The sequence below is a fragment of the Phytophthora cinnamomi genome (assembly GCF_018691715.1).
Source record: "Phytophthora cinnamomi strain GKB4 chromosome Unknown Contig39, whole genome shotgun sequence".
Classification (NCBI taxonomy): domain Eukaryota; phylum Oomycota; class Peronosporomycetes; order Peronosporales; family Peronosporaceae; genus Phytophthora; species Phytophthora cinnamomi.
Genome location: NW_027150972.1, coordinates 1,614,465 through 1,638,128, shown reverse-complemented (window position 1 = coordinate 1,638,128; position 23,664 = coordinate 1,614,465). Strand labels below are relative to the sequence as shown.

Here is a 23,664-nt window from a genome sequence, read left to right as displayed (position 1 = left end):
TCCTCTTCTTCCTCCTCCTCTTCTTCTCTTGGCGGGGGGGCCTCTCCTGGGCGCGAACTGATGGCTCAGCGGCACGTCGTTGTCGCCGTCGTCGTCTGCCAGCGGCACGCGGAACCGGAGCGTGCGCGGCAGGTGGCTCGTCTCACGCAGCACCTGCCCCACCTCCTGGAAGCCCAGGTCCTCCGCCGCGAAGTCGTACTCGTTCACGGCCAGCAGCAGGCTGCCCACGGGCACGCGGCCGCTGGTCTCCACGGCGCCGCGCTGCCCCGGGCGCGACGGTGACACGGGCGCGAAGGCCTCGAGCACGGGCCGGTCCAGGTCGTCTCCGTCCAGCAGCACGCCCAGCGGACCGGCGGGCACCTGCACCTCCACCACGGCGTGGCGGCGCCCGCCCAGCAGCCAGCGCGCGCTCGTCGCCATATCGATAGCAGCCTCGACGGGGTCTGATCGAATCGACTAATGCGCCTCTGCCCCTGATATTATTCGATGGGGCCGTCACTGACACGAGGCGTCACTAAAGCGAACGAACTTCAACTTGACCAGTAGTTGGAAGCCTGCACAGTAGCGCATCTCGACTCCTCTGTCGAGGCCGCATGGCGCGCGAGGTGTTTCAGCCTGCCCACAACATAACAAAGGACGTTTTGGTTAAATAGCGCAATGACTCAATAGCGTACTGATTAAATAGCGTAATGATAAAGGTTTTTTTATCGGGTTATCTGACTTCGATCTCCCATAATGATCTGCTTAAGAGAGAGAAAAAATGAAACCAGAAAGCTACTGCGAATACGCCAAGTGCAAGTCACCCATGACAGCTTGAGTCTTTCGGCAGAACGACTGGAAATGGCGGTGGGGGACAGCTGTCACACTGCCATTGTTGTCGTGGCATAGATTGTTCCGAGTCTCCGAGAAGTTGAACAAGTCTTCGCCGAGCTCGACTCCTCTAGCCTTGTGGAATCCCTTCATCATTTAGAGGTGGCATAAGGAAGAAAGTAAAGCGAAACAGTCGCTAAACTTACCTTGTATTGGCTCGACAAACTGCTTCGCACACTGCTCCATGCGATGCTAGGTCGTTCCACACGCAATGTAGGAAGCTAGTTGCAACTTCATGTCAGCGATAACGCTTCGCAGCTCTGCTACGTCGCGTAGTCCATTCTCTAGGACTAGTGCACGGCACGTCACATCTCGCGCCATATCACATATCTGATTTCATTCCTCAACTGCGGGGGTGTACCCGTTGAAAACTTTCTATTCGTTAAGCATGGAAATGGCAGGTCATTTCCTTCTGAAGTGCGACTTGGTCTCGATTTCACACTTTCTTTTCTTCTCGTTCTTTAGCAAGTGACGCACGATAACGTTGCTCCACTTTTTCATTGTTACCGGACCGGAGGATCCGGGGTTCGCAGTTCGAACCCTTCGCAGGGGAAATTAGCGGTTATCAGGGTGATGGAAGTGTGTATGCTCAAGCTGATTTTTGTCGTTTTTCTTCATGGTGTGTGTTTGGAGGTGGTTCCGACCGCGGCACATGCCCACCACTATGTTAAAAGACAGAGTAGGCGTTCATTGAGCGATGTAACAGAGAAAGCTGACTACAGTGAATGCATGGGGATAGGAATGAATGAATGGATGAATGATGATTTGTGTGTCAGCGGTGGGGGCTCGAGATCGTGCGTGCGCTTGACAGCTGCGCCGGCGATGCTACGCAGGCGTCACCGGCACGACGTGGCGGGGATTCGTATCTACCTGGCAGCAATTGCGATAGATGCGTAGCTTGGAGGGTCGAACGAGATGATATCTCCCGGCTTCGGGAGATTCGGGTTCTCGGCTGCGATGTCGTACAGCAAAAGGGTTATGTGGGACTGGTTGACCTCGTATGGGTTATCGTGTTGAGCCTCCCGATAGATCTGCGTTTCATCACAGGTAGAGGATCGACTCGTGTGCTGTTTCACAGTGCGGCAGTTGACGCTTACCGTTTGCTGCTCATGGAGCGGCTCGAGTTCCGTCCGCTTGCCGAGGTAGACACGCAGGAAGCGGAACGTGTGGACGGTCTTCTTCACGGTCCACAGGAGGCGTGCTTGGACGCGGACCGATCCGCGAATCTCCAGATCCGACACGTCGTTGTGGGTGATGAAGTCGCGCAAATCCATGATTGTACAAAATAGATTGGAAAGGGCAAGCAAAACAGAACGTTTCTAAGCCATATATGTGGAAGTCTGTGTTTTTATGGACTGCTACTCAGTTTATGTAATTCACATCAGCATAGCAAAATATTCTATTGGTTATTAATATTGTGGGTTCTACTCAAAATTTCCTCGGACGATTCATTGAATCGCCCGAGCCCAATCGCGCGACCAATCGCCCGACCACTAACCAGCATATACAACATCACCGGGTTTCCAAGAAAGCTGTCAGTCCTCAAAGATGGCGTCCCCAGCCCCAGAATCGCAGGAGCGTGTGCGAGTGTCCCCGTACCCGGAGCGCCGTCGCAGCCCTGTTTCAAATGAGGTCTACACGCCTGTAATCTCAAGCATCTACCGCCTGATCGTGCAGCCGATAGTAAAAAGGAATCAGAGGTGTCACCGAACGTGACACCTCTGGTACAGCTTTGTACCCCTTCATTGCTGCTGGAGCTTCGTTTCAGGACATTCTGGAGAAGCTATGGGAGCAATTGAGCTCTCACGTCAAGGGGCGGGCAGTGAAGGCGAATGAATCGTGGACTATTGAGGCCGCTTCGAGGGAGAGCTGGGTAAAATTCATGGTCTTCAAGGTCAAGAAGCACATCATCGATAGCTCTAAGTCAGAGGGGACTGGAACACCTGGCTACATCTGATGCACGACAAGACTGTAACGCTCCTGATCTACGAGTACGGAAGCGGAGTTGGGACCGTCAAGCGTTCTTGAAGGCTTGTATTCGCCCGACCGAGACCGACCGCTCTGGTGCAGCAGCGGAGGTCACACTTCGAGAGGTAGTGAGGCATCTACAGGAGCAGTGGGGGGCGAGTTACGATGGATCGGCTGTCGTGTGGTGCATGTGGGCGAATGAGCTTACGCGTATCGACGAGTATAGCAGAATACGTCACGACGTAGTAATAGGGCTGAAGTTGATGTGATATGCGTAAGAAAGCCACTGCAATTTTTATTTTGTTTCGTCTTCGCTCTACTCACTTCCTGCAGGCAAATCTAGCGCGTGAAATCCGAAGAAATCGTCTCCTGCACCATTAAGCTCTGATTCGTTTCCCCAATTTCCTGTAACTGTTCCTTGTTCTGACGATAGCGGCCCTGCAGGATTGAAAGTGCCTTGCACCGACCAACCGCAATGCTCAAATACTCGACTTATGTTGGCGTTTTCAAATCGGCTGAACGTCTCCACTACGAACGGACGTAAATCACGGTCACCAGACTCCACATAAAATCGCTGAAAAGCTCTCTTCACGTAGCCGGACACGAATTCAATTGGATTAAAAAAATGGGCCGTAGGCCGGTAGAAAGATTGGTACAATACCGATGCTTCTCAGGTAGTGGACAATTTCAGGGTGGCGGTGAATTGTTGCTCCATCTAATATCCAGACCGAGTTGGATCTCGGGTAGGGCCGAACGCCTGATCTTTTGGAGTACGCGAAGTCTTGACAACATGTCACGAACTCCGCCCGATCAAACATCCCGATAGTATCGTAGTAGTCAATATTGACATTGAAACCGACAAATGTTAGCAGCGACAACCTAGGTTTGCGCTGGAACTCGCCACGAACAACAACCTTTTGGCCTCGAACAGCGTACCCCGCTTACGCATCATGTCTCGGTTATCGAATGAGACTTCGTCCAGAAACACGATATTATCGTGACTCCAATTGATATGGCTCAGCTCCTCCACAAAGCGAAAAATATCACGCTCCTTAATGTGAATAGCTCACCGCTCCAGAACTTTCCAAGTCAATCCATAATCATGGATGATTCTCCACACAGTCGTCTTTGTAATTGTGAGTTGATAGTGATGCTTGAACGCTTCCTGTGCTTCATCCAGATATGACAGTGGTCTCAGCTCAAAAAGGTGTCGAAGCCACTGCCGTTGCTCCAAAGTGAATATTGTCGCTACCCGCGCTGTAGCTCGTTCGTAGGTCCCGGTTTCTTCATACACACGTATCCAGTTCCCAATGGTTTTGATACTCTTGTTGTAGATGCGTGCTAAGTCGGACCGTGTGTAGCCGAGATAATAGTAACCATACAAGCAATGAAAGACCGTGTTGGGGTGAGCGTGTTGTTTGGTTACGGCTTGCTCCATCTGTGTGCCTCCACTGCCTTAAAATGCCAGGCCGATGCAATGACGGAGGCAGTGCAGTAAGCCGAAACTGCACCAACAAATGGTAAACGTGTCTGCGGAGGCGGACCCAAGCGATCCACAACGAATACTAGTGGATAGCCATGCCTCCGGCGAGAGAACAACAGCCACCTAAAGCAACAGCTTCAACAAGCGCAACAGGAGCCTGAGTCTTCAGCTATCCACAACCTCCTTCTAGACGAGCAAACTACCGACACAAGAACTACACAATCACGGAAGTAGCACGACGATACCTCTGGCGATGCACAGCAGGTGTGTAACGGGGTTACACGCACAAGTGGCTACAAGCCACTTGTGATTTTAACAGACAAGATATCTGTTAAAAGGTTTAGATACTTCCTCACCTTGGTGTAAGCCACACCAATGGATACATTGAAGTGGGCCACCACAATGAGTGGTCCACACCTACCCAAAGATCCTATTGGTAGAAAGCAGCATCTTTCTACCAATTAGAGACGTGCATATTGGCGGGGCTCTGACAACCAGCCGCTGTCAACCCCTTTCATAGATGCTAAACAGTTTTAGCAGATTTAGGAGGAAGATCAATTTACAAACAATACAGTTCTCATTTTACCTAATCTAAGTCAATTGGAATCGTATCTGATTTAAATTATATTTGTGTATTCAAATATAACTAATCTAAGTCATTACTAAGTACTTACGCTTCCTCATACACATAGCGCAACGTGTAAGCAAAAGTAGTGAGTCAAGTTAGACCCACTACACCTGGTAGCACTTTGTAGTCCGTCCAACGACCGACTGCTTGACGTTCGTACGAGGTGTACGAACGCGGAGCCAAGAACCACATGAGCACGGAGGTGCCCATGGAGAGCTCCAACACGCCTGCAACGCATGTTGTACGCGCTGACTGTCCCCACCTGTCTGACCCAGAGTGGGAAGCCCTCCAACGACAGTCAACAGTCATTGGAGAAGCGGCGATAGCTACGATGCTGCGTACGCTATCGCCGACGGAGCAACATGGTGTTGCTCTAGGATTCATCATGAAGGAGCAGCGTGATGCTGCTTCCTCAGTAACAGCGTCGTCAGGGACGACACCGCGTGCTCAATCTTTGAAATTGAGCGTAAGCAATTACGTGGGAAGAGAGGGCGAGCCTCTCCTCCGGTGGCTTGTCGATCTCGACACAGCCATAGCGGCTCGACGCATCGTCGACCCGCTGTCAAAGGTTGCGTTCGCCATGTCATGTATTGGCGGACGAGCGAGGAGTTGGACGTATGGGCGCCGACTCTCCGATCCTACGTGCTTCAGCACGTACGAAATATTCAAAGAGGAGCTCAGACAAGCGTTTGAGCCCCCGCAAAACGAGTTCCGGTCGAGGGCGGAGTTCCTCGACCTTCAGCAGGGTAAGCATGACGTCCATGCTCACGCGCAGCGCGCACGATACTTGGTATCAAATATCGTGACTAACCCGATTGACGAGGCGACGAAGGTCGTCACGTTCATGAAAGGACTTAGAGATGGGCCCGTGAAGACCTATCTCTTCCGAGAGTACCCGAGTACTCTCGAAGCTGCAATCACCCTTGCCATGCAAGAAGAGTTTAGCCTGCGGCAGGCTAAACTCCATGCAAATGCGCCGAGGCCGCAACCGCACCCGGTAGCGAGGACGGGAGGTCCGGAACCAATGGACCTCTCGAACGCAACAACTGTTGGTTACCAGCAGCAGGGAGGTAACGTGCGATGCTTCCGTTGCGGAAGGATCGGTCCCTTTGCACGGGAGTGCACAGCTCCCATGCCCCCTGGAGGTGGCCGTCGTGGCGATGCTAGGCATCGCCGCGGACCAACAAAAAACGCGAACATCCAGTAGGCGCGGGGCGCCCAACTGGTAATGCAGTCACGCGTGCCGACATCGGACACGTGACACTGAGGACTGCAGCCCCCAGCGAGACTAGGTCTCGCTGCAAGAAAACAAGACGACAGGCCGAACCTAGTCATCTTGAAGGTAACGTCGAAGAGAGCGAGCAACTCTCTTCGCGCTCTGGTAGATTTGGGCGCGTCGAACAACTTTGTTCGACTGCGGAGTTTACCGAGTCTTGACTTCGAGGAAGTAAATGTACCTCGAAGTCTTCTGGAGGTACGACTGGCAACAGGTGCCATCGTAAAGACCGAGAAGCGCGTCGTGAACGTACAAACAACGAGTGTTTGTCGAACACTTACCGTCCTGGACCTGGACGATAAGTTCGACGTGGTAATGGGTATACCGTGGCATGGACGGCATGACCCGATGATAGACTGGAAGAAGCGCGCGCTCGTGCGCTTCGGCCGCGACAGCGGAACAGAGAGCGATGACCCTGTTACCGCAGCGCACGCACCAGCAGGTGCGCGCGGCTCACCAGTCGAGACAGCGCAAAATTCTGCTGTCCCGGAGTGCCCAGGAAGTGCGCGAGGGCGCGCACAAGTGAGACCAACGTCAGCAATGCTGCCGACGTCAGAAGAAAAAGATGTGCTGGTTCCGGGAACCAACACCCACGTTCAAGCGTGTAAGGGACAGTCCCTGACCCGAAGAGGTCAGGTCGACAACGACGCGTCGGCTCCGGGAGCCGACGCACCTCGGTTACGAGGGGCTCCGCCAATGAATGACGTCCAGGTAACGAAGCGTGTCAACTCCTGGAGTTGACGCTGCAAACAGTGCAGACGGTTGCAAACGTACCGCACTGACGCAATTTGCATGCTGTCGTGCAGCCGGGCTGCACGACGAAGCGCCATGCGATCAAGTCGGGCTTGATATCGCGCGCCCGCAGACAGGGTCTGCCGGCGAAAGGACACATTACCGTGCAGCCGGGCTGCACGAAGGAAAATGCGGTCAAACCGGGCTTGATACCGCGCGCCCGCGGACAGGGTCCGCCGGCGAACAACCGTCCACGGCCGGGCCTGGACCAGAAGAACAACTATGCGGAGCCGGGCCCCGCACAACAAGAAGACGGCGCATGCGAAGAACGCTGCGCAAGTCTCGGTCCGGGACCGAGACGCAAGAAGAACAATCTGCTGGGCAGAGTGAGGCGGTGACGCCGGATGTCGAGACGCTAAGCGTCTTGACGCGCACCGATACTGGATTCCAGTATCGTGAAATGAAACTCGCTAATCCTCCGACGACGGCGTCGGAGTTGACTTCGCTTCACACGCGACTTGCACGATGGACGCATCGAGCAGGTCTGCGTTCTTTCGAACAGCGAAAGAACGGAGAGCGAGAGCGAAGAGCTGAGACAGCTCTTCATGGGAAGTACCACTGAGAGTGTCTTCACTCTCAGTTCGAAGACGAAGCGAGAGCGCTTCGAGGAACAAGGTTGGGACTCGCTGAAGTCGAGTCCCTATTACGAATTATTGAGGGAGTACAAAGACGTACTCCCGGAAGAGATTCCTGCGGAGCTTCCGCAGGATAAGGGCATTCAGCACGAGATTGATCTCGTACCGGGCACGAAGTACTTTGTCACGCGGCAGTGGCCACCGCCGCGAGAGCAAGTAAAGCAATCGACGACTTCTTTGAAAGTCGTCACAAAGCAGGATAAGTGCGGGAATCAAAATCCCCGCACAGTGCTCCGACGTTCTGTGTCAAAAAGCCGCAGGGCGGATGGCGCATCGTTGATGCGTATAACAAGCTGAACGATGCGACGGTACCGGCGCAGACACCGATACCACGAAAAGATGTTATCATCGATTCGATGGCCGGGAGCACCGTTTACAGTGCTCTCGACTTACGAGATGGATTCTATCAGATCCTAATGCGTGAGAGCGACATCCCTCTCACGGCAGTGAGCACGCCAAGTGGCATGCTCCGGGAGTGGCTAGTAATGCCACAGGGGCTTAAGAACGCCCCTGCGACCTTCAACAGGTGCGTGACGCACTTGTTGCGCTCGGTGCGCGACTTCGCGCCGAGCTACTTCGATGATGTGTTCATCCACAGCCGGGCTGTGGACGGGAAGACCGACGTAGAGATGCACCGGGTGCATCTCCGGAAGCTACTTGAGCTTATGCGAAAGCATAAGCTCTACGTGAACCTGAAGAAGTGTATCTTCGGGGCGAGCGAGATACCCGTCCTCGCGTGTCTCGTAGGGAAAAATGGTGTTCGCCCTGACCCGGAAAAGGCCAGAGTGATTAACGAATGGACAACGCCTTCAAGTGTCAAGGAACTGAGGCAGTTCCTTCGCTTGGCCACGCACTTGTGCAAGTACGTGGAGGATTACGCGGGCAAGATCTGCCCGCTGTCACAACTTCTTAAGAAAGAAGCTGTGTGGAAGAGGACAACCGATTGCCAAAAGGCATTCGATGCAGTCAAGCGGGGCTTGACTGAGGCGCCGATCTTGGCAGTGGCTGACCAAGATCGCCCATTCCATGTAGTGTGTGAAGCATCCGATTTCGCGATCGGATGTGCGTTGATGCAACACGATCACGAGGGCCGTGATCGTGTCGTCTACTACCAATCGCGTCAGCTGAAGCCAGCTGAGCGCAACTATCCGGTGCATGACAAGGAACTCCTTGCCATGAAATACGCACTCGCAAAGTTCCGAGTGTATTTGCTTGGAAGTAGACCGTTTGTGGTCTACACCGACCATGCATCACTGCGCACTGCAGTGAAGTCACCACACATATCACAAAGAATGGCGAGATGGCTCTCATTCTATGCAGAGTATAACTTCCGGGTCGAAGGCAAACCCGGAAGATTGAATGTAGTGGCCGACGCGTTATCACGTCGGCCGGACTACGTGGAAGCCGCTGACGTCAATGCCATTGACGTCATGCGATCAAGCAAACCCACATCGTCCCTGTTGGATGATGTGAAGGCCGCGTACGCGTACGACGCGCGACGCGGACGCGAAACTCTTGTTGGCCTATGGCACAGCGCCTTCTGACAGGTCCCGTCAGAAGCTGCCCAAGCACCTTCGTGCGCGTGCGCACCGCTTTCGAGTGCACGACGGAATACTGCTTTATAATGCAGTCGACGACAAAGCGGATCGCGTTGTCGTGCCGAACGATCATTACCTGCGACTCAGGATCATGTACGAATATCATGATGCCCCGACTGCGGGACATCTCGGACGTGTGAAGACATACGTCCTTCTCTCGCGCGACTTCTACTGGCACCACCAGTATAAGTAGGTGCGTAAGTACACCCGTGCTTGCGAGGTGTGCGAACGCGTAAAGCCTGCGCCATTCGCGCAGGCTCCTTTACAATCACTACCGACTCCGTCGGAGTGTTGGAAATCCATGTCTTCGGACTTCATCTTTGGTCTTCCCCCGGACAGCGGAGGGAATACCGGTGTTGTGGTCTTCGTCGACCACTTCAGCAAGATGTACCATCTTGCTGCGGTGCCGGCAGAGGTGACTGCGAAGCAGACGGCCCGTCTGTTCGTTGACATGGTGTTCAAACACCATGGCATGCCGACCGACATCGTGTCGGACCGAGACCCGCGCTTCACAGCGCACCTGTGGCAAGAAGTGTTTACACTTCTTGGGAGCCAGCTTTCAATGTCGACTGCGGACCATCCGCAGACGGACGGTCAAACCGAGCGCGTGAACCGCGTGCTCGTCGACATTCTGAAGAGCTACGCTCACTCGTTCCAATACTGGAGTGAGTGTTTGTCGATGGCGGAGTTCGCCATCAACAACTCGGTGCATGCCTCGACCGGGCATACACCGTTCTATGTGAATGCCGTGCGGCATCCCCGTCTGCCGAGTTTACTCGGAGTGGTGGCTCCCACTTTAAGTGGGGGATGATCTACGACTGCAACACAGCAGCCACACAAAGCCGCTGACACCTGCATAGTGTCAGCCGCGACGACAAGGAACAAGATAACCAAGTCTGCGCAGACCTTGACAGCAAGAACCAAGGGTCAGCGCAGGGCGCAGATCCCCAGCACAAGGAAAACGAGTCTGTGCAGAGCACAGACTCCACATGGAACAAGGACCACGGGCCTGCGCAGGGCGCAGACACCGCGAAGAACCACGCAGAGGCCGGGCCTCTTGCGGAGAGCGAGCTGAACGAGTTCAGCTCGGATGCGACTGACTTCATCAATAAAAGACAAGTCGTAATTCGGTTTGTCCAGGACACGATGGCAGCTTCTGTGGACAGACAGAAGCTGAACGCCGATAATATTGACAGGGGCAACACAAATGAATTCAAAGTGTATTCATTGGTTTTGTTAGCTACTCAAAACCTGCCTAAACATGCAGTTTCGGATTTCGGAGCAAGTAAGCTTGCTCCACGCTTCATCGGGCCATTCACGGTAATGGCACGCCACGGTAACGCATACACGCTAGACATACCGTCTAGCATGCGGCTCCACCCGACATTCTATGTCGGACGGTAAAAGTCATACCTTCAGCACGGGCCAAGTGGCTCGTCTGACCCGAAGAGACAGACTCGGCAGGGGAAACCCTCTTCTCCAGCGCGACTACGCGCTGGAGCAGTTAATACAGTCGGGCCAACAGCCCGACCGGCATGTTCAAGGCGGTATGGGAGACCGCCACAGCCGGGACACGAAGGTACAGAGCGGCAACCTCCGCGCTCTGAAGGTACTCCACGACCGTCACCTGGTCGTGAAGCAACACGAGATGAAGGTCAACATGGCGTTGACTAACGGGGTGTGTTTCCACCAACTCCGCCACTGCTGCGAGACGCACGCGGAGAAATTCGCTGGATCGTCCAGCGAATTGTTGATCATAGGAAAACAATCCGAGGTCCGGGTTGTTTTCGTATTCGCTGGAGAGGTTTCCCTCCCCAACACGACACATGGGAACCACGGAACGTCCTGATGGAAGACGTTCCGGACATGGTGAAGGAATACGAAGCCCAACACGCACTACCAGCAAGAAGTTAGTGCGAGCGCTGTAGTAATCTACAACGCCTGACGACTCGCGTGCTAGATAATTAGCACGGAAATCATTGAAGCTTTCAGGTATACATATAGTATACCTGTTGTGGTCGCGGTTGCTAATACGCACCGCCACCTGGACGGACAGTGCGCACGGCGCACGGACACCAGCCTCCACCGCAACAGCGTGGAGTTGCTAATACTTGCCTCGCTTCGAGAAGGCCTCGAAGTGCTTTGGCGCTTGCTTACCCGATCACGGTAAGCAACAGAAATTCGCTTAGAGATGTCGACGCACAGACGCGGTCGACATCGAAGAATCGTACACAGACACTGTGTTGTCTGTTCCCGTGGTAGCGGCGCACCACGCCCTACTGCGCATGGTACTCAGCAACAGAGAGCTTACCCTCTGTTGCAATGGCGGTGTTCAGCTTGGTCGTGCTCATTACGGATGAGCACGGAAACCCCAGCTCAAACAATTGACAAGCAGTCAGTATTAATTGACGTGTCGAGACCGACACGTCTAAGCTTAACGGGGGGATGGTGTAACGGGGTTACACACACAAGTGACAACAGTCACTTGTGCATGACATTTGTCACTTATGGTTTAACAGATAAATATCTGTTAAAGGTTTTAGATACTTCCTCACATTGGTGTAAGTCACACCAACGGATACATTGAAGTGGGCCACCACAATGAGTGGTCCACACCTGCCCAAAGATCCTATTGGTAGAAAGCAGCATCTTTTTGCCAATTAGAGACGTGCATATTGGCGGGGCTCTGACAGCCAGCCGCTGTGAACCCCTTTCATAGATGCTAAACAGTTTTAGCAGATTTAGGAGGAAGATCAATTTACAAACAATACAGTTCTCATTTTGCCTTAAAATAGTTACTTGGTGTTTTATTTGATTTATATTATACTTGTGGACTCAAGAATAATTAATTCTAATTATTAATAACCTCCTACGCCACCTCATACACGTAGCGCGATGTGTAAGCTAAACTAGTGAGTCAAAGTAGGCCCACTACAGTGGCCAAGCCAAGAAACCGCCTCAGTTCCTTGACACTTGACGGTGTTGGCCATTCATCGATCACTCTGGCCTTTTCCGGGTCAGGGCGAACACCCTTTTTCCCTACGAGACACGCGAGGACGGGTATCTCGCTCGCCCCGAAGATACACTTCTTCAGGTTCATCGCGTGCTAATGCCCTTATCCTGCGGAAGCTCCGCAGGAATCTCTTCCGGGAGTACGTCTTTGTACTCCCTCAATAATTCGTAATAGGGACTCGACTTCAGCGAGTCCCAACCTTGTTCCTCGAAGCGCTCTCGCTTCGTCTTCGAACTGAGAGTGAAGACACTCTCAGTGGTACTTCCCATGAAGAGCTGTCTCAGCTCTTCGCTCTCGCTCTCCGTTCTTTCGCTGTTCGAAAAGAACGCAGACCTGCTCGATGCGTCCATCGTGCAAGTCGCGTGTGAAGCGAAGTCAACTCCGACGCCGTCGTCGGAGGATTAGCGAGTTTCATTTCACGATACTGGAATCCAGTATCGGTGCGCGTCAAGACGCTTAGCGTCTCGACGTCCGGCGTCACCGCCTCAGCCTGCTCAGCAGACTGTTCTCGTGGCGTCTCGGTCCCGGACCGAGACTTGCGCAGCGTTCTTCGCATGCGCCGTCTTCTTGTTGTGCGGAGCCGGGCTCCGCACAGTTGTTCTTCCGGTCCAGGCCCGGCCGTGGACGGTTGTTCGCCGGCGGACCCTGTCCGCGGGCGCGCGGTATCAAGCCCGGTTTGACCGCATTTTCCTTCGCGCAGCCCGGCTGCACGGTAATGTGTCCTTTCGCCGGCAGACCCTGTCTGCGAGCGCGCGATATCAAGCCCGACTTGATCGCATGGCGCTTCGTCGTGCAGCCCGGCTGCACGACAGCATGCAAATTGCGTCAGTGCGGTACGTTTGCAACCGTCTGCACTGTTTGCAGCGTCAACTCCCGGAGTTGACACGCTTCGTTACCTGGACGTCATTCATTGGCGGAGCCCCTCGTAACCGAGGGTGCGTCGGCTCCCGGAGCCGACGCGTCGTTGTCGACCTGACCTCTTCGGGTCAGGGACTGTCCCTTACACGCTTGAACGTGGGTGTTGGTTCCCGGAACCAGCACATCTTTTTCTTCTGACGTCGGCAGCATTGCTGACGTTGGTCTCACTTGTGCGCGCCCTCGCGCACTTCCTGGGCACTCCGGGACAGCAGAATTTTGCGCTGTCTCGACTGGTGAGCCGCGCGCACCTGCTGGTGCGTGCGCTGCGGTAACAGGGTCATCGCTCTCTGTTCCGCTGTCGCGGCCGAAGCGCACGAGCGCGCGCTTCTTCCAGTCTATCATCGGGTCATGCCGTCCATGCCACGGTATACCCATTACCACGTCGAACTTATCGTCCAGGTCCAGGACGGTAAGTGTTCGACAAACACTCGTTGTTTGTACGTTCACGACGCGCTTCTCGGTCTTTACGATGGCACCTGTTGCCAGTCGTACCTCCAGAAGACTTCGAGGTACATTTACTTCCTCGAAGTCAAGACTCGGTAAACTCCGCAGTCGAACAAAGTTGTTCGACGCGCCCAAATCTACCAGAGCGCGAAGAGAGTTGCTCGCTCTCTTCGACGTTACCTTCAAGATGACTAGGTTCGGCCTGTCGTCTTGTTTCTTGCAGCGAGACCTAGTCTCGCTGGGGGCTGCAGTCCTCAGTGTCACGTGTCCGATGTCGGCACGCGTGACTGCATTACCAGTTGGGCGCCCCGCGCCTACTGGATGTTCGCGTTTTTTGTTGGTCCGCGGCGATGCCTAGCATCGCCACGACGGCCACCTCCAGGGGGCATGGGAGCTGTGCACTCCCGTGCAAAGGGACCGATCCTTCCGCAACGGAAGCATCGCACGTTACCTCCCTGCTGCTGGTAACCAACAGTTGTTGCGTTCGAGAGGTCCATTGGTTCCGGACCTCCCGTCCTCGCTACCGGGTGCGGTTGCGGCCTCGGCGCATTTGCATGGAGTTTAGCCTGCCGCAGGCTAAACCCTTCTTGCATGGCAAGGGTGATTGCAGCTTCGAGAGTACTCGGGTACTCTCGGAAGAGATAGGTCTTCACGGGCCCATCTCTAAGTCCTTTCATGAACGTGACGACCTTCGTCGCCTCGTCAATCGGGTTAGTCACGATATTTGATACCAAGTATCGTGCGCGCTGCGCGTGAGCATGGACGTCATGCTTACCCTGCTGAAGGTCGAGGAACTCCGCCCTCGACCGGAACTCGTTTTGCGGGGGCTCAAACGCTTGTCTGAGCTCCTCTTTGAATATTTCGTACGTGCTGAAGCACGTAGGATCGGAGAGTCGGCGCCCATACGTCCAACTCCTCGCTCGTCCGCCAATACATGACATGGCGAACGCAACCTTTGACAGCGGGTCGACGATGCGTCGAGCCGCTATGGCTGTGTCGAGATCGACAAGCCACCGGAGGAGAGGCTCGCCCTCTCTTCCCACGTAATTGCTTACGCTCAATTTCAAAGATTGAGCACGCGGTGTCGTCCCTGACGACGCTGTTACTGAGGAAGCAGCATCACGCTGCTCCTTCATGATGAATCCTAGAGCAACACCATGTTGCTCCGTCGGCGATAGCGTACGCAGCATCGTAGCTATCGCCGCTTCTCCAATGACTGTTGACTGTCGTTGGAGGGCTTCCCACTCTGGGTCAGACAGGTGGGGGCAGTCAGCGCGTGCAACATGCGTTGCAGGCGTATTGGAGCTCTCCATGGGCACCTCCGTGCTCATGTGGTTCTTGGCTCCGCGTTCGTACTCCTCGTACGAACGTCAAGCGGTCGGTCGTTGGACGGACTACAAAGTGCTACCAGGTGTAGTGGGTCTAACTTGACTCACTACTTTAGCTTACACGTTGCGCTATGTGTATGAGGAAGCGTAAGTACTTAGTAATGACTTAGATTAGTTATATTTGAATACACAAATATAATTTAAATCAGATACGATTCCAATTGACTTAGATTAGGTAAAATGAGAACTGTATTGTTTGTAAATTGATCTTCCTCCTAAATCTGCTAAAACTGTTTAGCATCTATGAAAGGAGTTGACAGCCGCTGGCTGTCAGAGCCCCGCCAATATGCACGTCTCTAATTGGCAAAAAGATGCTGCTTTCTACCAATAGGATCTTTGGGCAGGTGTGGACCACTCATTGTGGTGGCCCACTTCAATGTATCCATTGGTGTGGCTTACACCAAGGTGAGGAAGTATCTAAACCTTTTAACGGATATCTTATCTGTTAAAATCACAAGTAGCTTGTAGCCACTTGTGCGTGTAACCTCCTTACAGCCTGTACTAGTAAGTAATACATGTACATGTATCAATATTAGTTATTGTGTAATGCACTCAGTTCTACCTAATAATAAAAACAGCATGCGGAATTATTGGGTCGACAGCACTCTTGCGCAAAACGTCGCAAATCGGTACATTACCGGCCATTTGCAACCCGGGTTGTATTTTTGGAAATGACGATCGGTGGTTGGCCGGATGCATGGAATCAGCCAGGATTGTGGTTGGTACCGTGACCATGGCGTTTGCAACTTTGGTTGCGCGCACAGTAGCAGGTGCCGAGCTATTTTGCAACCCATGTCGCAAACGAATAGAACGTGAGGGTCGCAAAAACGACGCGGTGCAGAAGTCCTTACAAAACGTAAGTTAGTGTCCACTGGTGAAGGCATTCCGCAAGATCTACAGTGATGACAGGTCGCTACAAGCCCGACCTCGTGAAGTTCAAGTCTTACAAAGACAACGTGAAGTACATCAGCGATCGCGTGTTCACCATGGAGGATCTCTCCTGCATCACACCAGATGACCTGTGTCGCTGGAGGAACCAGCAGGCGTACGGGGGCCCAGTTCCAATAGAAGAAATGCGTTCTGTTCATCGTCGGTCGAGCACGTTCGAATTTCTCGAAGAGGGTGATCTCATCGTTCATGCCACGGGTCAACTCAACGTGGGATCCAGTCACGGAACGTGGCAATCCTACCCGCTCTGATGCTGTCAACAAGTTAATCAAGAAGGTGAAGAAGTTCGAAATCCGACGAGATGGGGCAGAAACCAAAGTCCATCGCTCTGTGGAGTTTGACGAGTCCATCAATCTCTTACAACTTGTACGGTCACAGTGGTCAGACAACGTCACAGTGTACATGTACCATCACCCCAATGGCACATTTGCACTCTCATTTATGACATGATGAAGCTAAAATTCAGCAACTGCGCGTGAGTCTCTAGCTAGGCTTTCGAAGCGACCAAAAAATTGTACGAGCTCTGGCACGAGTGTCAAAACGGATGCGGTGTACTCAATCCAGCGAAGGACTTCACACCTATTGGGCGAGGGGCAAACAAATTTTCGTACTCGAGGCCAAAGGTGTTTCGGGACGTAGTGTCTAATCTTGTTCGCGCTGTATCACTAGTGGTACAGTGATATACAAAATGTATGCAGTGAGGGCGAACGGAACCAATTTGCCCAACAACCCAATTTGCCGCATGTACCAATCGTATACTGCGTAGTATAACGCGTACTGGAAGGGACGCTTCAACAAGCTAGATTTTCTCCGCCTCGCGTCCTGCCCGCGAGAGGGCTGCGCTCTGCCGTGCAGTGTGTCTATCCGCAAAGGCCTGAGGCTCGTTTATCAAGCTGGTACTTTCATTTCGACCTCGGCGGCGACAAGACGCTTCCCCATGCTTGTCACCCGAAGCACGTCCTCGAATAAGCCGAATACCAAGAAGGCCACTCTCTCGTTAATGTCGTTAAGGCGCACGAGTTTGCCTACTTCTTTGCAGAGTATGAGGCCTTCTCAAGGAGCACAACATACCACCTTCCAACTGTGACGAAACGGGAGTTGAACCTCAAGGCGGAACACCAAAGGAGGCGATTACAGAGTGTGGAACAAAGGAGGTCCCTATTCAGCGCGGCGCTAACCGAGAGAACACGTCAGTGTTACTGTCCGTTAGTGCAACTGGATCGCTCATTCCGCCACTCTTTTATTCTAAAGGAGAGGGCCTGCCAAGTGACTTCAATTATGGATCGCCACCAGGAAGCAGCGCAACGGAACTATCGATCGACACCCGTGTCTTCGATGAATGGATTGGTCATTTTCTCAGACACATTCCGGCAGCTCGTCTGACACTTCTAGTTCTCGGCAATCATGTATCCCATGTTGCGCTGCCTATCAGACGCAAGTGTCTGGCAAATGACATTCATCTACTGAGTTTTCCGCCTCACACGGCGCATATACTGCAACCATTGGATGCGGGTTGTTTTCGAACTATCAATGATGTTTGGCGTGACACGATTGAAGAATGGTTTGTTGACCACATCGAGGACAATCTCCCACGCCACTGTCGTGCCGAGGTGATCGGAGATTCATGGTGATCTACAGGCATGTGGTCGATGGATCCTGAGACGGCGGTTGCGAATGCTAAATTGACTTGCAGTGCGGAAACGGAGATCAAGTCAAAATATGCACGATTTGTCGCAGTTCGTGGCCCATTTCTAACTGACCAGATCGACGAGCGGTGCTTGAGACGCTTGCAAAACAACGACATAGATTTACCGGTGTTCAGAGCTTACAAAATTCTGAACAGAGACCTCGTCAAGCCATGAAAGGTGAGAGAGAGATCGCCAACAAAGTTCTCATCAAGTTGGGGGCTAAGCGACTGCTTACTCACGAAGATTGTATGGCCGAATGAGAGTGGAACATGAAGAGAAATATCAAGAGGAATAACGCAAAATAATGAAGAAAGAGGAATCAGCATCCAAGGAGATTGAGAAGAAAGCAAGAAAGTCAGAGCATGCAGCAGCAAAAGCGGTGGACAAAATGGAAAACAAATCTGAAGCAAAGATTGAAGTAGAGCGTCTCAAACTAGTAGAAGCCGAACTTAAGGCTGCTGCGAAAAGGGATGCCGAACAACGTAAAGCGGAACAAAACGAAGGCAAAGCAGCAGCAAGACTAGAAGTTCAGCGTCAGAAAGCCGTAGGAAAACAACGCAAGCAAGACGAAAAACGGCTTCATGATCAATAGTCGGTGGCTCGGCGCATCCCAAAAGATGAAATTAAATCTAGTGAAACGGAGAGGCTTCGCTGTAGAATACCCCACGGCGCTGCAAGCAACCCACCTAGCGATTGTGCGATCCAAGACATTGTCGAGTTTGCTGACATTTAGGTAGAATGTTAATGGGTTTAGACTATTAATGGGACACGACGGTCATATGAGACGTATGGCAAATTGGTTCGATTCCTAGGACGAGTGCCTGAGTATATGTGAACTTTTAGGAGACGATATCTCCGTCGATTTCGATCCTCGTGCCACGCACGACACACTGCTGTAAAGCCAATGCGCCAAGCTTCTCGGTGATATATCCGCACAAGCGCGTTACTCGATTTGGTTGTAAATATACAACATAATTTGTGGATTTTTGTGGCAAATTGATTACGGATACCCTTGTATGGTAGACAACTATATTCTTGTAGCCCTGTGCAGCGATAAAAAGCGCGGCGAACATCCAAGTCTGGGTGCCTGGTATTGACCTATAACTCACCATCAGTTCAACATAATAAAGAGTTTTAACCAATCAAATGACGGTTGCAAACCTGGTTGTACCGAGCATGCAGAATTCCAATCGAGCAGATAATATTAAGCAGGTTGTGCCATGTGAACTGTATAAGCAGGTATTTATACAGTACACACGCCACTAAATATGTATACATAGATATTTATACAGTACACATGCCCAAGCCTCTCAAAATTAGGCAGAAATACCTACCTACCTAATTTGACCTCGATTAGGTATTTTGGGAAAAGTGAATAGGTAGTTCTTAAGTGTGGTTCGATACAAAATGGCTCAAAGTCCAAATTAGGCATCCCGGTGGTATACTTTATTCAAGTGAATTGTAATTGGAAACAGATGGCTCACAATCTGAGTTACGCATTCTTTATTCAAGTGAATTAGCTACGTCCTAGCGACGCGTTCAGCTAGATCGATCAAAAAGAAGTACTGCAGCGACTGGAGTTGGCATTCCATTGCATAGTTGGTTAGAGCTGTTCTCTGCGGGTTCTTGACTTGCTTCAAGACGCTGACTCACTCTCAACTGAGTGAGTGCCGGGCGATATCGCCGCGACTCCAGCGACGAATACGAACAGTAACGTGTAATTGCCTTCGCAGTCCACATCAGACCACGCATCAAGAAACGAAGATCGATCAACACTGTCACCGCGGCGATGACAGAAGTGTCGACCTTGTATCGCTCGATCATATCATGTCTCTGCTTCCAAATGTCATGCGTTACTGTCGGACCATACGCAGCAGTCAACCTTGTGCGTCTCAATGAGATTGCGAAACTGGAGACAACAACACTTGAACTTAAAGGCTGAAGGCCAAACTCAGCCTCGTATTTGGGGATCCATTTTTGTCGCTGCTGCAGAGGGGTGATTTTAGTTTGCACAAGGGCAGTTTTGACACAGCGGTTTGCACCAGTGACGTTAGGCTGTGGTGCGGTCTGTTGGTCTCCACGAGCACCCTTCTTAGACCCTCGCCTTGATCCTTTGTCTTCCCCATTCGTGCTAGGAGGTGGAGAGCGCCGAAAGGTGGGATGCACAGGCAGCGACGCGAATAGACTGCGAGCTAGGGTGGTTTCAGGCATGTCCGCAATTAGGTATTTTGAAAAAATAGGATTAGGTATTTGGCACTTTCTCTTCACACATTACCTAATTTTGAGAGGCCTGCGCATGCCACCAGAGCGTGCTATTAATATCATCTGCTCGATTGGATTTCCGCATGCTCGATAAACGATGCAGCCAGCTGGTGGGCTTTGATAGCTGCCGTTATATACTCAGGTGGGCTACTGAAGAGTCCACATCATGTGTTCTTTATCTTGTGGGCGATAAATGGCCGTAATTATCGTAGTGTCAACGTTCAAATTTTAAGAAAGAAAACCCGCTACGATTGCGTGAACCCAAAACGTATAGCATCATATATTATTATACTAGTTACGAGCTATGCAACCTTATACAAATTTCGGGCAATGCAACCTTGGAAAACTAAAAGTCACGGTTGTAAAATTGTTGAAAAGTTTGAGCTCCATAATCTTACTGATCTTACCGATACCCACACCCCTATGAAGTATCCGCCATTCCCAAGGTAGGACATGCAGTTCGGGAAGCACAAGTGTGTTGCTTTGAAAGCTGGGTAGTTGGCGGCAGCACCCACTTATCCCACCCGCGTGAACAACTCCAATCTCTGTCTGCATCAAAGCAACTGCTGCTTTTCAAGCTTCTGCTCCTGGAGCAGAACACCATACAAAGCGATGGGACGATAGTAGAACAGAGAGAGAATTTCCTGCTCTGCGATCATACCTGTATTAACAGCGATTATTCTCGTCCTTGTAAACACTACCTGCTGGAAATCGCTACCATACGCTCACGGTACAGATGTATCAAAATATTAATACATGTACAGTACCAACCAACACGCACTCATTCTCGATTTCTCTCACTTCCCCTCAAGTCAAACAACACCACCTTTCTCCTGCTCCACCATGCCGTCCCTACGTGCCATCGTTTCCTCGATCTTCGCTTTGGCGCTCGTGAGTGCCCCCAGTGCTCAAGCCATCAGGTCCAGCGTGAGTGACGCTGATACCACACTGCTCATTTCGGCAGTGAGCGATGTGAGCACCTACAGCTCCGGCGTCTCCACGTACCTCTGCGTCTACAAGGTCAACAGCTTGAAAAAGCAGGCTGATACAGCTGGACAATCCAAATACAACTTTGGTGTTACTGGTTGCAATGCTGGTGGCGAGGAGTTCGTGGGTAAGTGCCCCGACCTGACCAGCTTTCCCGCGTGTGGCAGCTACAACATCGAGGTTTCATCCGATTCCAAGACCGGCAAGGCGAAGGTGACGTCAGTCAAGAAGCAGGCGTAGAAGTAGATCTTTGCGGGCCCTGCCGTCATCGTGGTCAGGTGGCATGTAAGGTTACGTATATGCTCGAGTGCCTACTACAATACACTATTTCATGAGTGAACGAGCCGAATTCTTTTATTAATAATGTGGCATGTTATGGTTTTATGCATACAGCAGATGTATTCGAACCTGGAAATCAGCATGGTGTCAGACACCTGCATGTAGTGCAGTCTTCAGACTAGATAGAGCTCGCAATCGGGACGTACATGTATCGAGTCCCCCCCCCAAAAAAAAAAAAAAGAAGGAAATTTCGGGTACCGTTCCCACTTGTCTCCCACTAGTCCCCGGTACCCGTTTGAGGATTAACAACTAGTGAATTATATTAAATTGCAAAGGCCATTATGAAAAATAACAAAGCTACAAATTCATATAGAGCGAAATATCATCCAGCGTAGATGCGGGTTGCGAATTTTGCACGTATAGTGCTAGCACTAGGCAAGTTGCTTTTAGACGGCGCTGTTGTAGATGTGTACAAAAACCGCTCTTGCAACGTTGCCAACTTCAGATAGGTTAAGTTGCCGATGGCATTCTAACATTGGAACAGGTTCTTGTTGGGTTTGTTTTACTCTTAAAGTTACAGTGAAATACATGTATGAAGACAGTTCTTCCAGCTCATCAGGGAAACCTTAAAGGACGAAGCTGCCGCCCAGGTATTTCGAAGGGTTAGGTCAAGCATATTTTCCAGGTCTGGCGACAGGTTTAAACCAGGTATCGAATTTACACATAAACAGTGCAGTAATTTTGGTTTATATTACCTGTGCAGGTATTGCCCGGGTCCAAAACCTGGACAAATCATATGTGTGCAACTTTGGCAAAAGTGCAAATGACGAAGATCGCTAATCGTCGGTACCTCTCTGAGCAAGCAAATCATCACGCTAACATTTGTCTCGACCCAGGTATTTAACAGGCGATCCAGCTAAAAGAGGGACTTTTGGGGGGAAACTAAAAAAATTAAATGCGGAAATTGTCCTATTTCAATGAAATTTTAGTCGGAACATAACTAGAATTTCTAATGACGAATGAATCAAGCCCGGCTTTCGTAGCTGCACTGGTTGTGCCATGGCAAGGCATGCAAGCAGCATGCCGATACTAGCGCTGTTTGAAGCATTTGTAGGGATTTGGAGGTATGAGACATTTGATAGTGGTACAGACGGGATGCGTTGGAGGGGGGGATTTCTCAGTGGCGCAGAATTCCAAATGGAGGGGGGACGAGAAGACTCTGGTGGCGGAATCTATCCGCTCATTACCTGAGCCACAGAGACCGAGTGCAAGGACCGAAGGCGGTGCTTACTGCGCGCTCTCCCTGCCGAACTGCGCGATGGACAAATTGTTCTCACCCTCATCGCCGTCTTGCCGTCCTTGTGGAGACGAAGCTACACATTGTGGAGAGATGGGGCAATGCAGACCACTCTACCTCCTCGTTTTCCGAATTTAGACATGCATCGCATTCACACCAAGGGCAATCAGGCGGAGGCGCTGTTTTCGAGCGCTCATGCTAAGATGTGAGCTGCGTTCAAGTGAATAAAGACAGCATATTTATAGGTTTGAAATATCGATCTATCTGATGATGCTAGTTTCACGACCTGAAAATAAAGACCGCAATTACTTGGCTCGACGATTTTCCCCATTTTGGGCCCTTTTTCCCTCTTCTAAACTGGATCGCCTGTTAACAGGTTTAATCCATGTATTGACGATGAATTACTTCAGATAACACTTTCAGGTGCTACTCTGTGCAATGCTTCATCGCCAAAATCGCATCCATCATCTGCTAGCGTAGCGTTACGATGCCTGATGGCGAGAAGTCCTTTGGAACTCGAGTTGCCACCTGGCGCATAAAATGCATGCAGGTGAAGACACCACAACTACTTCCATCCTTTTGACGTGGTAGCTTCACGACACTCACGGTGTATTTTTCACCCAACACTGCACTATTGACCTCGTTTGCAATTGTCTTCAACACCTTCTGCACAGCTCTCGAACGCATACTATCGTACACGAGCAGATTGTTTTAGCCCCGAACGACGACAACACTGGCCCAGTTGCTCTCGTCGAAGTTTACCGGCAAAACCACGTAGTCACATCCTTCACGTACACACTCGTGGATGCGCAATATACTTTCTCCCGAAACAGCATTTTCTTTGTCGCTCGAGGCTTGTGGCAAGTGCACACAGGCGTTGTTTTTGTATGGCTTTTCGAGAACGGATGCATACATGTAGGCCAATATGGTATTGTCATTTAGCCATGTTCCACCGCGAAAACGATATAGTTCGCAGTATAGCATTTGCACACCGGGAACTGAATCGTAAGGCCATGCATTCAGGAGCATTTCGGATACGCCGTCCACATTACCGTCATTGTCCACCAGAACTTTTACTCTATCTTTCAGCCACATGCAACATTCGTTTCCGTTGTTGCATATACTCAGCAAATTCCACAGATATTTCATGGCCTGCAACTGATCATGTGTAAATTTGCCTATCTTCTCGA

At 51.5% G+C, this 23,664-nt stretch overlaps 3 protein-coding genes across 3 annotated transcripts; 1 reads left to right on the top strand and 2 right to left on the bottom strand.

The window, feature by feature from the left end:
- IUM83_10778 (Peptidase C19, ubiquitin-specific peptidase, DUSP domain) lies at positions 1 to 420 on the bottom strand (the record flags this gene model as incomplete). Its single annotated transcript, XM_067935295.1, has 1 exon — positions 1 to 420. A coding segment is annotated over one exon (420 nt), but the record flags the coding sequence as incomplete, so codon positions are not given.
- A 1,316-nt stretch (positions 421 to 1,736) lies between these two features.
- Positions 1,737 to 2,144, bottom strand: IUM83_10777 (Myosin-I heavy chain; the record flags this gene model as incomplete). Its single annotated transcript, XM_067935294.1, has 2 exons — positions 1,737 to 1,901; positions 1,968 to 2,144. 2 exons carry the CDS (start codon positions 2,142 to 2,144, stop codon positions 1,737 to 1,739), a joined length of 342 nt encoding a protein of 113 aa, XP_067791430.1.
- An 18,610-nt stretch (positions 2,145 to 20,754) lies between these two features.
- IUM83_10776 (protease inhibitor EpiC2B) lies at positions 20,755 to 21,138 on the top strand (the record flags this gene model as incomplete). Its single annotated transcript, XM_067935293.1, has 1 exon — positions 20,755 to 21,138. One exon carries the CDS (start codon positions 20,755 to 20,757, stop codon positions 21,136 to 21,138), a length of 384 nt encoding a protein of 127 aa, XP_067791431.1.
- Between the last annotated feature and the right edge of the window lie 2,526 nt (positions 21,139 to 23,664).